The sequence below is a fragment of the Sminthopsis crassicaudata genome, chromosome 2, assembly GCF_048593235.1.
Source record: "Sminthopsis crassicaudata isolate SCR6 chromosome 2, ASM4859323v1, whole genome shotgun sequence".
NCBI classification, from domain to species: domain Eukaryota; kingdom Metazoa; phylum Chordata; class Mammalia; order Dasyuromorphia; family Dasyuridae; genus Sminthopsis; species Sminthopsis crassicaudata.
Genome location: NC_133618.1, coordinates 579515383 through 579533178, shown reverse-complemented (window position 1 = coordinate 579533178; position 17796 = coordinate 579515383). Strand labels below are relative to the sequence as shown.

Below are 17796 nucleotides of genomic sequence, written 5' to 3'. Positions count from 1 at the left end.
AGATGAGGTTTGTTTTAGAATGTCTCTTATGAAATTCTGCACTTTTTCCTTCATATTCATCCATCTAGGATACCCTTGATGAATATGTAGATTATTCTGATAAAGATTTTGTAGAGATGAAAAGTAAGCAAATTGTTTTCCCCCTCCAAACTCTGTAATCATTAAGGGTCAGAGAGAGAGTCTAGTTAAACAAAAGTTCTGGAAGTTAATTAAGTCTTAATGAAATTAGACAGCCTGTGTGTCATTAAATTCCAAAGGGACATTTATTGAAACCATTTTGTGTTGAGTTAAAAGTCAGATAAGTCATGATTTGAATAGAATCAATTAAAACTTAGGACTTCTGTAAGTGACAGATAAGACTTATCATAATACTGTTTAAGGAATCTTTAGTTTATTAAATATGTTGGGACAACTTGAATAACAATTTGCAGAAAAAATTACTTTTATCCCTCCTTCATACCATATTTTCCTGAAAGCAGTCTTAATGTGAATTTTCTTTCCAGTGTTGTCTATTTTGACTCCACTTCTTGACATTTCCTTTTCCTGGGATATATGTAAAAAAAATCCTATATTTGATGATCAAATGTGGTAACATTAAATGTTCTTTAAGGAATGCAAGTTTTCCCTGCTTAGAGGCCAGTTCTTTCTCCATTTTGCCTTGCTGCCTCACCTACAATAAGTAAAATATCTAAACATACAAGAAGTTCAAGTTTCCACAGGCCACCAAGCAAACAAGGGTGTGCAACCTTGCTTTTTAAACGACAGTGTAAATGTAAGCTATTTTAGGTTGCTATGAGGAAAGTAATCTGAGAAATATCATCTTGACAAGCAGGGGGAGAGAAAGAGAGATTTTTTTTTAAACATTTAATTGAAAATATTTGAATGCCAAACACTGCATCATGCAGCCCTTAGCATTAAGGGCTTTCTTGCCTGTCAGTCTGTATTCTCATTTTATCTTAAGCTTAAATTCAGCTCTTATTCTGCTGTTTCTGTTTGTCCAATCAAGTTAAGAAGCATTTATTAAGTGCTTACTGAAGACCTGAGTTCAAATCCAGCTTCAGACCTTTATTAACTGTATGACTCTACGAAAGTCACTTAACCTCTGTTGGTAAACTACTCCAATGTCTTTGCCCAGAAAACCCCATAGTGGCTATGAAGAGTTTGACAGCAGTCCTGTGCACTGTGCCATTGGCCTGAGAATCCAAAGAAAAATAAACCCAGCCCCTGCTCTCAAAGAGCTCATAGTGTAATGAAGAAGAAAAGATACAAAAAACCTAGGTAGAAACTGTAAACCCTTTCTACAAAATATAGACATATATATTATATGTATGTCTTTTCTCATACCTAAATATGTATAGAGCGATATGTATGTATCTATCTATCTATATAGCAATACATATGGGGATGGTGACAGAGAGAGGATGTGTGAGAGACAGAGACAGACAGATAGAGCATGAGAGACTCCCTGAGGGAAGATTAAGGAAGACTTAGAAAAAGGATTTCTTACAGGAGGTAGGGCCTTTACTGAGATTTGCAGGAAGCCAGAGAAGGGAAGTGAGGAGGGAGATGGCCAACAGTCAGTGAAAATGCTTGGACTTGAAAGATGGCTTGTCATATGTAAGTAATAGTTTGGAGACCAATGCAACTGTACTACAGAGTATTTGAAGAAGAATAAGATATAAGGAGATTGGAAAAGTAGAAAGGAGCCAGATTATGATGGGCTTTAAAAGTCAAACAGAATTTTATATTTTGTTTTTTTCTACTGAGGCAGTTGGGATTAAGTAACTTGCCCAAGGTCCCATAGCCAGGAAGTGTTAAGTGTCTGAGGTCAGATTTGAACTCAGATCTTCCTGACTTCAGGGCTGGTGCTCTATCCACTGCGTTACCTGCCTGCCCCAGAATTTTATATTTCAGTCTTGATGTTGACTAGGGAACTAGAAATAATCTCATCAGACATTTCAGATTATCTGCAGAAGGATGCTCTGCCTTTTAAAAAAAAAAAAAAAAAAAAAAGAATTCCTATATTAAAAATACTTTTATTGATGCCTTTTGTTTTTACATTACAACCATTTCTGGAAATACATTTACTCTCAATCACCTGCTAAAGTCTAGCCTTCCCATGTAACAGAGAAAAACAATTGACCCAAAACATCCCCAAAGTGACCACATCTGACAGTACATGCAATTTTGCTGTGTTCCTCTGCCACTCAGACCGGAGGAGAAATCTTAGTGCTTATCTATTTTTACAATTTTGCTTTTGCTCTGACCCAATTATCTCCTCTTTAAAAATTTCTATTTGTACCACTTTTGCTAATACTCAAGTGGCTATAAGTTGGTAGAATTTATGTAAACAATAGTGCAACTGCTTGCCTTATATCAGCATGGAAACTGCAGTGTCCCATATTCAAACATTGTCCAGAACTCTGCCTCAAGATTTTGGTGGTCCCCTCTTCAACAATGAGATGAACCAAATCAGTTCCCATAGAGCAGTAATGAACTGAACCAGCCACACCCAGCCAAAGAACTCTGGGAGATGACTATGGACCACTACATAGAATTCCCAATCCCTCTAATTTTGTCCACCTGCGTTTTTTATTTCCTTCACAGGCTAATTGTACACTGTTTCAAAGTCCGATTCTTTTCGTATAGCAAAATAACTGTATGGGCATGTATACATATATTGTAGTTAACATATTTAACATGTATCGGTCTACCCGCCATCTGGGGTGGGCGGAAGGAAGGGAAAAATTGGAACAAAAGGTTTGGCAATTGTCAATGTCATAAATTACCCATGCATATATCTGGTAAATGAAAAGCCATAATAGTAAAAAAAAAAAAATTTGGTAGTCCCCAAACAGAGGTTCCCTCCTTTCTCAAGGATACTAATAAGTCAGTACAGTCCTTCCTAATTTTCCATAACAAAGTAATTTTCATCCTTTGCAAAGACGGGTTGAAGCGGTCTTTGCCCAAGGAATGCAGATGTCTTATGCTGTCACCAAGAAATGTACAGGGATATATAATCAGAAGCTCATTTGATGCAGCTGGTATGGGAGGGGCATCAAGTGTAAACAGCAACATTGTGTCCCTGCTGAGCAGGGCTGAGCTGAGCTGGTAATGGCTGCAATTTCCTGCCCTCTCCACCCCTCCTCCAGACCACTCAGAATGACAGGGAAACCCAACAACAATTGTTACTTGTCCCCAAAGCTCGCTAAACCCTCTCGTGGAATGAGAAAACTTCAGTAACTTAGCTAGGATAGTTCACAAGGCACGCCGGCTTCATCATTTAAGTCGTGTCTCTGTCTCACTGGCTTTCTGTGGACTCTCCAGGAGGGCGTGAGCCCTGACCCTGGGCCAGCAGACACCAGGGACAGCCTCATGGTGACACAAGGGGGAAGAGAGCCAAGAGCAGACATCAGTGGCTGCAGCTGCACCGTGCTTCTCACAGATCGGTGCTGCATGCATTCCTCCCACCAAATTGCGGCCCATTTTGATCCAAGATCCCTGCTTCCTTCTCTGTCTTCTCTGCCCAACCTGAAGCAGTGGAATAGTCGCTGTCCTTGGACCAAGTTGTTTCCTACATACTATTCATTCCCCTTTCTGCCTTGGCCAGGCCTGTCAGGGTTTTTACACAAGGACCCTAAAGGAGCAGAGCTACAGACCTACGACTTTTGATTCCAAACTCACGACTCTTTCTCATTATATCATATTAGGTAGCAAGTGCTTATTTTTATAATTAAATTAATTTTTAAAGGATCAAACCTTGATTTTCCCACCCCCACCTTCACCTCCATGGTAGTAGTGGGGAGGCAGATATAACAATACTTATAGTTCATCAAAGCAAATTCCCATGTTGGCCACATCCAAAAAAATCCATTTTTCATTCTGCTCTCTTAATCTATAGTATCTATTAGAGGATGGGTAGCATGCTTTATTGTTAATTGTCTGAAATTATGGTTGATCGTTGCATTCATCATAATCTTTAAATCTTTCAAAGTTTTTTTTAATGGTATTATTAATAGTGTCATGAATTGTTCTGGATTCTGCACAGTTCATTCTGCATTCATTCACACATACATATATATACATATACATATATATATTCATACGGGTTTCTCTGAAACTGCCTATTTTGCCATTTCTTATTGCACAGTAATTTTCATATGCCAAAATTAATTCACCTATTCCTCAACTGACGGGTATCTTTTTAGTTTCCTCTTTGTTGTCATCAGCAAATACATACACACACACACACACACACACACACACACACACACACACACACTGCCTCGAGTTAAGCTACTGTGCTGTTGGCTCGAAATGAACAGTGACCAGATATTTAAAAACATATCTATGGATGTAAGCAAGAGGAGGAAATTTGGATAGGTTTAAGCAGTTTAATATTTACAGCATTGGGCTCTCTTCTTTTTCACATATAATACCCCAGCGTTATACATGTAAGATTTCACAAGTTATAAGTGACTGCAACTAGTTTTGATCACTCAGTTCTGTTATTCCTGAATGCCTGATTTTTTTTGAATTTCACCATCCAGTATAGACAGCATGCTAGTATTGCAACAAAGAGACAAAATACTTACATTCAGTTATGAGACCCCCGTTGCAACCCACAGTTTAAGAAGCTAGGATCTAGAAAGAGCCATTTCTCTTTCTCTCACTCCCCCAGTTCCTTCTCACTGCTGTTATGTACCATTACCTTAGTTCAGATCCTCATCACCTCTTGCCATGATTTTTGGCTTTCTACTTGCTGTCCCTGTCTCAAAGGCCTTCTCTTTTCATTCTTTCCTCTATACTTCTGCCAGATTGATCTCAAGCAACTCCACTAACTTCCTATTGTCCAGCCTATAAAGTCTTCTGTTTGGAATTTAAAGCCCTTCACTGCCTGATGAAGTTCTCTTTCTCTAGACTCACTGGAAATTGCTCCCCTTCCTGTGCAGCTTCTAAAAAAAAAGTGTCTGTTTTTATATACAACACTCCATCTCTCATTATTGTGTCCTCTTTTATTGGACATTATCTGACAGACATTAGAATACTCTCCCTTCTCACTTCAGTTTCTTGGAGTTCCTTTCTTCCTTTAAGAATCAGTTCAAACATTACTTTCTATGGGAAATATTTCCTGATCTCCCCAACTTCTAGTGCCTTTTTTTTTTTTTTTGGTATTTTATATGCTGAATATGCCTATAAATATATGTTATTGTCATCCCCTGTCCATCAACTAGATTGAGTGTAAGTTTTTTGATGGCCAGAAATATTTCACTTTTGTCTTTTTATCACTAGCACAGTACCTGGCATATTCTAAGCACCAGGTTTTAATAAATGCTTATTGACTAGTTGGTTGATATGCTATTACTTTCCTCCCCTTTAATAAGGAGCTGTTTTTGATCTAAATATAATAAAGAGTTGCTGTAGCTTATTAACTAGATGGATAATATGGTCAGATCTGTACCTTAGCAAAGTCACTTTGGCAGCTGTGTGGAACAGCCTTGAAACAGGGAGAGACGTGAGGCAGGAAGACCAATTCAGCGGCCATTGCAGTAATCTGGGTGAAAAATGGTGAGTGCCTGAACTAACTAACATAGTCCCAGACAAGAATATAAATACATAGTACATGTGAACAGCATTAGAATTCTATGCAGCAAACATGATATATATAAGGAAACTATTTAGCACATAGAACAGAAGAACATAAAATAAAATTATTGTAAACTAAATACATAAATCTCATGAAAACATGTCACATACTGTCTCATATAAAGGATAGCATAATGCTTTGTATTTATTTATTATAAAGAATTTTATATTAATATTCAAAATAAGTATAAATATATTTCTTTATGTTCTCCATATATAATTTCCCCCCCAATTACGTATCAAAATAATTTTTATACATTTATTTGGTGGATTGTTTTTTGTTTTTAAGTTTTGAGTTCCAAATTCTTTTTCTCCCCTTCCTGTTCCTATCTCTCTTATCTTTCTCTTTAGAACATAAACTTTTTGAGAACAAGGATTATTTCTTTCTTTGTATTTTATCTCCAGACTCTTTCACAGTCCCTGACTTTGGTGGGTGCTTAATACATTTTTTTTCTATTGATACAGTTAACCTAATATTTAGATTGCATACAGGAACACAATAGATGCACACATATTAACAGAAAATGTAGCAAAGTTTGTATAATATAGCAAAAAAAAAAAAAAAAAAAAAAGTGTTTTGTAACCCAAATATGTTGGTCATATAGAACCATAATATCATGTGTGGCAGTTATATACAAAGTGTTTGTGTTCCATAAATATCCTTTGGCTATATGCGTAACCTTCTTTCTCATCAAATTTAAAGTAGCCGTGGAACTGACTGAGTAATGAATGCTGTTACTTTTACAGTTATACCTGTTTTCAATTATGCATTTTCATGCAGACTGACCCAGTTCTGAGTTTGTCTGTGGTCCAGGCTGGCCATTTCTATCTTCAGCCTCTGTTAAGTTCTTGTTTTTTGAGGCCGTCACAGTTAGAGGGAAAGTGGTACCTTTTGGATTCACTGTTGCTTGCTTTCTGTCTGGGTAGAGTTCTCCCAAAGACTAGGCCATTGAATCTAGTTGGGAGCATTATCTTAATTCCTTCTGTACTAAATCTTTTCTCCTTGAGCCATCACCTAGCTATAGCAGTTCATCTTTACTTCTTAGTATCACACTTGGCTGGGTCTTGTTATTTGTCACTCTCTTTCACTTTCCATAGTCAGTTGGTTGTCAAGTTCATTTGTTTCTATCTTTCTAACATTTCTCATATATGCCCAGGTCTGGATTATTTCAGTAAACTGCTGTCTGGTCTTTCTACCCCCAGCCTCTCCCTATCATCCTCGAAATTGATTTTCTTAAAAAGCAGGTCTGACCATTCCCTTCTCTACTGCCCCATCACCCCCAATTCCCACACATCATTAATAAACTCTAATGCTCTCTTTCCCCTCCAGAATGAAATATAAAATTCTCTAATTAAACTTCATAATCTGACCCTTTCCTACATTTCTAATCCTCTTACGCCTTCCTTCCTTCCACATACTCTGTGATTCACTGATATCAGCTCCCTAGCTGTTCCTCCAACACAATACTAAATCTCTTTGTTCTGAGCATTTTCTTTAGCTGTCCCCTATTCCTGGAATTCTCTCCCTCCTCATTTCCACCTCTTTAACTTCCCTGGCTTCCTTCAATTCTTAGCCAGAGTTCCATCTTCTGCAAGAAGCTTTTCCCTCCTTAATCTTAATGCCTTCCTTGTGATATTATCCCTCTCTTTATCCTATATACAAATAATTACACCAATTAAGCCATTCCACATTATAGGGTTATGGGGCACTATGATCTCAAAAATCTGCATAAAAGTTTTTGGCCCTCCTTTTGAAGTCCCAATTTTTCTCTTCTTCTTTTAGGGGGTGTTTACAATACCTTATTATAAAATCTGGGTTAAGCATTTCTGGATCTCTAAAGTTTTTCTGTGATATCTGTGGCTTTCATAAAATTCCCCTCAAATTCCCATTTACAGTAATTCCTTATGCTGACCAACAATATATTGTAACTGTGATAGGGAAAGTCACGATGACAGATAATTATACAGGAAAGGTTAAAGAACCCCTGTTTCCAAGGCATGTTAAAACAATATTTAAATCAATATCCAACTTGATGCTAATTGTGAAAATCTGCTTTAGGATTTGCAGAAATCTCTGGGTGGCATCTAGTGATCATATGGATAGTGAGAAAAGATGTAATCCCTATATGTGAAATAAAATTCATTTGTGCTCTCTGTCTCTCTGTGTCTCTCTTTATCTCTATCTCTTTATCTCTCTGTTTTTATCTTTGTCTGCCTCCCTCTCTTCTCTCTCTCTTTCTCTGTCTGTCTCTGTCTCTCCTTCTCTCCCCCCTGAAATTTTGTGCTTTCTCCAAAACAATAGAAATCCCTTAAGGGGGAAAATTATTTCATTTATACTTTTCTATCCTCACTTATGTACAGTCTTCTTATATACTATCTGCTCTCAAATGTTGACTTATTTAAACCCGATTGAAACCTTTTTTTTTTTTTTTTTTTTTAAACCACTATAGCAAGGTATTTTTTTTTCATCCTTGACAAACTGAAACGTTTAGTGGATTTCCTGAATTAAGACAACAAATTACAAATAGAATAAATATTTATAATAGTTATTCCCTCTCCTCCCCCCCTCAAAAAAAGCAAGCAGAAAACAGTAATAATCAACTTTATAAGGTTTTTGTTCAGGCTTTTTGGTGGTTTTCTTGTTTTGGGTTTTTTTTTTCCATTAAATGCATGAAGTTTATTTTGTTTTTCTCTTTATTTAGTTTGCTCCAATATGGATGGTGGGCAGAATTTAACCTCACTCTTTAGGAAACTACAAGAAAGCATAGATAAGAAAACTAAATTGGAAATCGGAGATGTTGTTCGAATGAGAGGATATGTTCGTGTTTACAGAGAGCAACGAGAGATCCATGCCTCCATGTATTGTAAGTAGCCACTACTTTTTTGATAAAATTGAAATTTTAAAAAAATCTTTCAGAAACAAATACTTGCAACTTAAACTGATTTCAATTTAAATTACTCAAAATTCCTACAGAGGAATATTGATTTCTTCATTTGATTTTTAAGGATGCTAATAGACTCATATGAGTTTGCATTACTCTTGGGTTTTGGTAATAATTGGGATCTCAGCTCATGGTTTCATACACATAGAGAACTCTCATTATGGAAATTCCCTCCACCAGTGTAGATTTGTAACTTCTAAGTACCATTGTGTGTGAGAGATTAAAAGAGTCACACAACTAGTATGAGTCAGAGGCAGGGCCTGAACCTTCCTGATTCCAAGACCAGCCCTCAAGTCATAATGCCTGATTTTGGTCATGTCTAATATATAATTGTGAAAATGCTTTGAGATTTGGATTTGAATAGCTCTTTTATAGTCACTCTACATTTATAGAGTATATTAATTTATAGCGTATGCTTATACTATAAATTATGAAGTATAAATTTGTAATATAATTTCTATTTATTCATTTGTGGAGTATATTAAGATCAAGCCTTGCTGTGTACTGTTAATTCTATTCATTTAGAAAGAAATTGGTTAATCATTAGCATGATAGCTTAAGGTTATATGTAGGACACCTTTTGCATTGTTCCAGTAGTGTTCCTTTGGGAATCCCAAAGGTGAAAAGCACTTTTTGAAGGACATGGTGGTACATGCCTGTAATTCTTCCTAGTGGGGAGGCTGAGACCAGGTCTCTTGAGGTCAGAAGTTCTGAGCTACAGTGGACTCAGACGATCAGGCATCTTCACTAAGTCCTGCATTAACAGGATGAGCTCCCAGGAGAAAGATATGACCTGATTGTATAAAGAGGGGCAAATTAACCCAGGATGGAAAGAGAACAAGATGAAGCTCTTGTGCCAGTTGATGGGATCAGGCTTGTGAGTAAACTCTACAATTCCATCCTAGATGGGATAGGGAGATAAGAAGGAAGGAAGGGAGAAGAAAGAGAAAACCCTATTGACAATTATATTCTGTTGCAGTTTTCTCCATCCCAGAGCATTCCTCTGGTAGTCAGTTAGATAATAGAAGAGTTGTATTCCCTCATGGAGACCACTTGGGAACCATTGAATGTATCTCAGCATTAGTAATCCCCTAGTGTGATATGCTAGGAGAGCCACTAAGGGCCTCATTTATTATTGCTCCATGTAGAACCTTTGCCATGGGGGAGAATAGACTTCGGTATAATTGCTATGGCATTTTTCCATTTCCTGATAGATAAAGTAGATGATCCAGTGTGGAATGTTCAAATTGCAAGAATGTTGGAGCTTCCAGATATCTACAGAAAAGTTTATGACCAACCTTTCTCAAATGTTAAAGTAGCAAAAGAAGAATCATTAAAGTAAGTAGTTGTTAATCACTACTTAAAATGTGCGTAGCAATGTTAATTCAACTATGTAATTATACCCTTGATACCATAGTTGAGAAAATGTATTTTCCTCATCTCTTTGAAAAGGTGGGGGACCATGGGGTGTGGAATAACACAAAGGCTGTCAGATTTGATGAATGTATTTATTTTTCTGATCTATTTTTTTTCTTTATTTAAAAAAAATGCTAAAAGGAATGGCTCTTTAACTTGATAGGCAAGGTTCAAGGATTATATGCAACAATTAAAAAAGGGTGGTATAGAAACAAAAGATATCAATTATAAAAATAAAATTTTAAAAACTATATTTGCTAGTACTTAGAAAATTGGGCAACAAGTTTATTCTTTTTAAAAGAATTTTTATTTTCAAAACATATGCATAATTTTCAACATTCATCCTTGCAAAACCTTGTATTCCAAAATTGATTTTTCCTCCTTCCCTTCCTTCCACCCCCTTCCATAGATGGCAAGTAATCCAATATATTTAAACATTGTACAGTTCTTCTATACATATTTCTACAATTATCATGCGGCACAAGAAAAATCAGATAAAAAAGAGAAAAAAATGAGAAAGAAAAAAAGTTCAAGCAAACAATCATAACAAAGGTGAAAATGCTATGTTGTGGTCCATACTCTGTCCCCACAGTCCTCTCTGGGTGCAGATGGCTCTTTCCATCACAAGATCATGGGAGCTGGCCTGAACTGGGGGTGTTTTTAGTCACACCTGACTGTTCATGACCCCTGTGTAGATTAGCACTTTTTCTACAGTGTAAAATCTTAGAAAGTCACCTCTAATACTGAGAGGTTAAATGACTTATCCGGGGTCCCTTGCCCAGGATAGTAGAGGTGATCTTATGTTAATCTCAGATTTTCCAGGCTCTTGAGGCCAGCTCTTTATTTTCTGTGTTCACACAGCTCCCTTATGTAAATACCAAGACATTTATCCCTATTCACCATGAATCACTAAATTGTAAGTTTTAGAGCCAATTTTGAGCTTTCAAGAAGGGAAATGCTTTTGTCAGGGTAGCTTTAAGGTTGTTTCAAACACTTGCCCCAAATACTAAGATCTTGATGAATGCCTTTATTTCCAATTTTTCTCTTTATAGTATTGTATATTATTTTAAAATACTGTACTTTTATTGATTTTAAGAAACCGATATGTGCATATGGGCATATGTACATATATACATGTATGTGTAATATGGATTGTACATATGGTCTATAGAAAAACTCATAAAAAAAGATATCCAATATACTCTTGATGTTTTCCTGAAATTTTCTAAAACTCATTCTCGCACATGTAGCAATCCAGGTACTCTGGACCTTTTTAATCAAACAAGTTTGCTGAGTGAAAAAATCCAAGCCTTCCTTGTTGAGAACAAAGTGCATACCTTTTACCAACAAGAGCTAGAAGCTGTGGAGTCTTTGATGGCTCCAGCCAATCAGCCTGTTGTTGACAGGTCCTGCTCTGAACAGGTGAGGATTTTTCTAAAGAATGTTATCAGCTATGCCCACAAACTAGAGATGAAGTGTGTAAGTGACAGGGTTCCTGACAGGATTGGGTGGCTCCGTCATCAAACTGCAGGGAAGGAAAACTGTATAATTTTGTGGGGCCTTCTTTCCCTCTCAGCAGTGTACCTGGCCACAGAGAAATCTGAGATAACAATGAACCAGTTTTTACCTGACTCAATTTAATCTCATTTGGCTTATTCTATGTGGGCAGGGAAAAAAAAAAAAAAAAAAGCTCAGGATTTGCCTACTAAATTTTTTTTTAATAATAGCTTTTTATTTCAAAATATATGCAAAGGTAGTTTTCAACATTTACCCTTGCAAAATCTTGTGTTCCAAATTTTTCTTCCTCTCTTCTCCCTTTCCATTTTCTAGATGGCATGTAATCCAACATATGTTAAACATGTGCAATTCCTATACATATTTCCACATTTATCATGCTGCACAAGATAAATCAGATCAAAAAAGGAAAAAAAATGAGAAAGAAAACAAAAAACAAGCAAACAACAATAAAAAAGGTGAAAATACTCTGTTGTGATCCACATTCAGTCCCCACAGGGTTTTTCTCTAGGTATAGATGTCTCTCTGTCACAAATCTATTGGAATTGCCTGAAAGATTTACCTGCTATTAAAGTAGATGCCCATTGAAATGTGCTCAATCCTAGGAGATCATTGTACACGGTAACATCAATATTATACGATAATCAATTCTAATGAATATGATTCTTTCCAACAATAAGATGATTCAGGCCAGTTCCAATGGTCTTGTGATAAAGAGGCACTAATATTGTCTTCATTCTTCCTGACCCTGTTCCTTATCCTCACTTTCTAGATTTCAAAATCAAGCCCCTCCCCCATTTTCAAATCCCTTCCCCTTTTCAGCTCTTTTTTTTGTGCCATCTTTCCCCATTAGAACACAAGTTCCTTGAGAACAGGAATTCTCTTTTTGTTTGTTTTTGTGTCCTCAGTGCTATTTTTCTGGTTGTATATCTTAGAGATTATCCTAATATTTCTTTTCCTATACAGTTTTGCATGATATATTGCAGCTTCTCTAACATGAGCCATCTGCAGTAATCTTATGAGACAGGGAATGCAGATTATCCTCATTTTATAAATGGGGAGGCAGGTTCAGAGAAATCTTTGCTAGAAAACTACTTGGGTTTGAAGTTAAGTTGCTCTGATGGAAAGTTTTCCACTTTCCCCTTGAAAAGTTTGCACCTCCCGTCTAGCACTTCTCCAGCCTCTCCCCTCCCAGGGCTTCTTCCCTCCTTGTAGTCTGCATTGCAGCCAGACTAAACTCTTGCTGTTTCCTCTGCATCCATGACTGGGTTTAGGTTGTCTTCAATACCTGGGTTGTACATCCTCCTCCCTGCCACTAATGTACATACAGTCTGTACCTCTGGTCAAGGTTGATCTGAGAGTCCTCAGGGAGTCCTTTCTTGATTCCCCCCAGTGGTTAGTGTTCTCTCCTTCATCTTGTCATCATCTGTGCTTGTGGGAGGGGTGTTTGGAGATGGGGTGGGAGGTGATCTCCTTTACAAACTAGAGCCTTTCTAGTAATATATCAGCCCCTTGACAGTAGGGCCTGTTTTCATTTTGTCTTTATTTCCCCAAGCTCTCACGTACCTTACACACATTATATACCTGATAAACGCTTTTTTTGTGAAGAATAATTAGACCATAAATATCCATCTCCTGCCTTCAAATATCTACTATAGAATTTTAAAATTATACCAGGATTTCTTTGATTCCCTTCCTGTCTATAAGATGAATTTCATTTATCTTGTTTTTTTGTAGAGATTTTGTTTGTTTTCAGTATTTCTGTGGGATTTTAGGTAGGAATTGAGAGGTACCAGCTCCCAGGTATCTTCTTATTCTTCTGATTTTCTGGAAGCCTCAGAACACTGAACTTTTCCAAATTAAATCATTGCAAGGAGATTGTCTCCAGACAATATTGACTTTCTGGTGACTAGAATAGATAATGGTGCATTTTGGAAGTGAGTTTTTATACCCCAAAGGGAAGTATGAAGATCATATACTCTGTATGAAATGAGCTTTTTTTCTAAGAGCTACAATCAGGCTTAATTTTTATATTTTGAAGTCCAAGTAACTTTTCTCCAAAAGGATCTAAGGAGCTCTGAGTTGATGTCTTTAAAGTACTGTACCATCTACCATGTCTACCCATTGCAGAGTGTTCTAATGGAAATTACGCGTTTGAAGTGGATCCTCTTGTCTTTTGAAAACAGTTTTTCAATCATTCATGAATCTTCCCCTCATATTACTCCAGTTAGGGAGATCAGTGTGATTAAATTCTGCTTAGTGAGTCCCTGAAAAATAAAGCCACTGATCGGTGGTGAAATCTGATGTAACCCTAGATCTTCTGTTCTTTTTTCTTGTGGCACAAATGGGAGCTTTCCACAAAGGCTTAATGACAGCCTGGAGTTTAGAAGCAAATGCAGGAGAGGCTCATTCTTAACAGCCTCATTGTGGACAATATAGCTTACAGAATGGTTGTTTCCCATTTTCATTAAAAAAATTTTTTTTTAAGTTTAACACTGAGCACAAATATAATCAATTGAATCTGATTAATAACTATCCACATTTTAATTAATTTCAAAAATTCTTTGCCAGATGAAGGATATTAAATTTATTTGACAATGAGAACTTGTAAATGTTTGGGGATCCTGGACTGGATTATGGACACGAGACAAGAGCTGCCCACCCTTTTATAATGGCTGCTTTTTCTTGTAGCATTGTTTCCTGAGTTCCATACCTCATCTGTTGGCCTTTATCTTCTTGTCCAAGACTGAAATGCAGCTGTTGTACTCACGAGAAGGCTGCCCGTGCTTTGGATCCTGGGCTGTTTATAATCAGAATAGACAAATATGCTTTTAGGTCATCTGAGGCTAGGTTGGAGATGAAGTTTCACACAGTTAATGTTTCCAAAAAGCTTTTCTGGTAGGGCTCACTTATATGCACGATTCAAACTTTTTAAAAAATATCTTTCTGTTGTGTGTCTAAAAGTAAGCACCATACTTGTATATTGTCTGTAATAGTAATAGTTAGTAATAATAACAACAATTGACATTCATGTGGCACAAAACCTTTAATATATAGCATCACATTTAATTATTATTCTATTTTGCAGATGAGGAAACCAAGCCTGAGAAAGGTTCACTTGACATCCTGGTTACTTAGTAAATGTCAGAGACAGAACTTGAACCTAGGATTTCCTGACTCCAGTACTATATCCAGCAGCTACATTGCCTAGTATATATCATTTACTTTACTAGGTGATACCCAGCAATGATCGTTAAAAGTGTCATTGTATTACCAATTCTGGTCAGAAAATTTCAACCTCAGTAAAATTATTTTAATTGTTTGACCACACTTTTATCAAGTGTTAGTAAATTAAGATTGCACAGAATTTTGATGATCACTACAAAAGGCAGGATTCTTTAGATCCATTATGATCATTATGGGTAAGAGAGTAAAGATGAAGAAAGCTGTTGCTACAACCCCCCCCTCTGAGTAACAGGATTTGGGGCCCCCGGAATACTGAGTGGGGCACTCCTTCCCCAAGCCCCGGAGCCAATGTCATTGAGATGTCACCAGATAGTTCTCTTGCCTGTCCTAAAAATGGATGCCACTCTAGCAATTATTTGGCAAATTTTTAATTTCCAAATAGTCTGAAGACTGAGTATGCCAGTGAATCAATTCGTTCACGTAGTTAAATGCTAAATCAGCCTTAACTTAAGACTTTCCTTTGGACACCTCTCCTGTGTATTAGCTACAGAAATTCCTATTTGGGTGGAGCCCTTTTTTATAAAGCTGTGGATGTGAGGCCCTGTTCTTCGGGGATGACCTTCCAGAAATCTTCCTTCCTGCCCCTCTTCCAGGCCCCTCCTTTTGCAGCTCTCTGCCTCTGCTGCTTAGGAGGCCTGCACAGACAAAATTCTCTTTAATTCCCTTCTTTTACAGCTGGGGCTTTGGCATGAAATGGAACTTGACTCATGATGGCACTTCTTCAGTAGTTTGTCTTTTTTTTTTTTTTTTTTTGCTTTTTTGCTTTTTTGCTTCATTTCTTTCATATTAAAAATTGCTTGGTGTCTGGAGAGAGAATTCCTTGGCCAGCAGCTTTTCCTGTTGTTGAAATAAACTGGGTGTCATTATCTGAATGACAAGAAGGAAATAGCCTTTTTAATTGGCTATGGGAGGGGCCCAGAGCTCTCTCTTCCCACTGCTCTTAGCTGAGCAGCATGAGGAAACACCCAGGCTATTTTAGGAATACAAAATGGTGTCTTTGGCTGCGTCTGGAGATAAAGCCTTTTCTTAGAGAATGTTGGTTTTTACAAAATCTGAACCTGTGATTTCCTTGATGTGGGGAACTCCCAAGGAGGAAATTACCACCAGGGATGCATATTAGCCCTTGCTCTGTAACTTGGCACCAGGAGGCTAAATGACCTCTCTGGTGAATCAGAAGCCTGACTTGAACCTAGGTCTTCCCTGATTTTAGACTAAACCATTCTACTTCTATCTTTTGAGGAAGAAGAAATATCATAATTGGCATTTATATAATGATCTAAGATTTAGAAAACCCTTTACAGACACGTCTTCCTCGAGCCTCACTACAACCTGGGAGGTAGGCGCCACAGGCATTCTTGCCCCACAGTACATGTGTAAGAGTCAGCTCTGAAAAGTGAAGCATTTGTCCCTGGTCACAGGGCTATTCTGCTGCCTGAGGTGGAATTCTAACCCGCATCTCTGCTGTTAGGGTCTGTTTTCCTTTCTGCCCTGCCACATTGCCACTCAACTGAACCGGAGAGATGTTGAGATTAGGGATATCAGAGAAGTAGGAAATACAGAATACTTCTTTCCAACGCTACTGTTTTTCTTCTATAGTCATTGGTTTCCTCTGTGTTTCAGACCTGTCCCTGACCACCTTCTGGACTCTAACACCCCAAGTAGCTTTTAATATTTTCCTTAACGGTCTGGGCTCTACCATTCGTAAGTAGAAAAGTAGTCCTAGTATTGTGCATTGACAGGCTTATAGCAGAGTATGTCCATATCTTTGAGATCCTTGGGAGAAAGATTTTATATAAACTGCCCCTTGTGAGGAGTGTCTACAACTCATGTCTATAAGCTACCAGAGGCCTGTGCAGGAACCCAAGAATTTCAGATACAGTTCTTTAAGTTTCACAAAGTACTTTCCTCACATCAACCCTATAAGATAGTAATACATGTATATTATCTTTATTTTACAGGTGTAAAAACAGATTTGGGGGAAGTGAGGAAAAAAAACAGTATAAGGTCAAAGAACACTAGATTTGTAAGCAAGGGATCCAGTTTGATTCTACACATTACTATCTTGAGCAAAACACTTAAATAACCTCTGGGCTCCGTTTCTTCTTCAAAATGAGGGAGCTGTAAGTGAATTCTGAAGTCTTAGCTCAGAATTTGCAATTCTGGGACCTTGATAAACTAGAAAGAGCTCTGGAGTCAGAGAATCTGGGTCAACATCTGGCTTTGCCACTTTGAACTTTGGGCTTATTGCAGGGTATGTCCATATATTTGGCCTCAGTTTGCCCTGAAAAATGAGATGGACTCAAACTAGATGACTTCTCAGATCCCTTCCAGCTCTCCAGCTGTGATTCTATGAGAACAAGGAAATGGAACTTGTAAATATTAGAGCTGAGACTAATATAAAGTCTTGTCACTCTCGAGAGAAATTAAGAGGCACTGGGATTGACTTGAGACTTTTTGCCCAATGGTTTCAAAACAAAAACCCTCAGGCTGAGTTTCAGAGTAGTTACTGGTCCTACACCTCTGAAAATGTCCTCCTCAAATGCACTCCTGCTAACCTGCCCAGTTCAAGTTCTCTTCTTAGACCTCCCATTTTTTGACTCAGTGTAGAACAATCCTGTTAGGCTAATTCAGAAACCAGTTGGTTTGGGAAAGTTGCTTCTAGGCACAATACAGGGAAGAGTTTTTTTCCCCCTTTTCTTTCTTTTTTTTCTGATTACTTTTTTTCCCACAGGTGAATTTAGAAAGTCGTCCAACTTCCAAAGCAATTCACAACATATTTAAGGAAGCTATACAACTACTACGGAAAAGGGGAATCGTCTTCCAGAAAACGGGTGACTTTACTGACCTATACTATGTAAGAGAGCTGCAACCCTATCCTTGTTCTAATACTTCAGGACCCAAACTTACTGGCCACTGGCTGGATCTCAGCTTGTAGAGTGTCCTTAATTAGGCCATACTTCTCATGGAGGGAACCATTGGAGATTTTTTTTAGTAGGGAAGTGATATGGTCAGACCTGTGCTTTAGGAGGAT

The 17796-nt window shown here is 37.5% G+C and overlaps 1 protein-coding gene across 5 annotated transcripts in view; it reads left to right on the top strand.

Moving 5' to 3' along the window:
* STN1 (STN1 subunit of CST complex) overlaps positions 1-17796 on the top strand; it is a 51531-nt gene that overhangs the window by 20022 nt on the left and 13713 nt on the right. For all 5 annotated transcript variants that reach the window (XM_074295506.1, XM_074295510.1, XM_074295508.1 and 2 more), the window contains exons 5-8: positions 8349-8510; positions 9803-9926; positions 11255-11426; positions 17497-17619. In XM_074295506.1, the coding sequence (XP_074151607.1) occupies positions 8349-8510; positions 9803-9926; positions 11255-11426; positions 17497-17619 (581 nt within the window). The remainder of the gene's footprint in view (positions 1-8348; positions 8511-9802; positions 9927-11254; positions 11427-17496; positions 17620-17796) is intronic.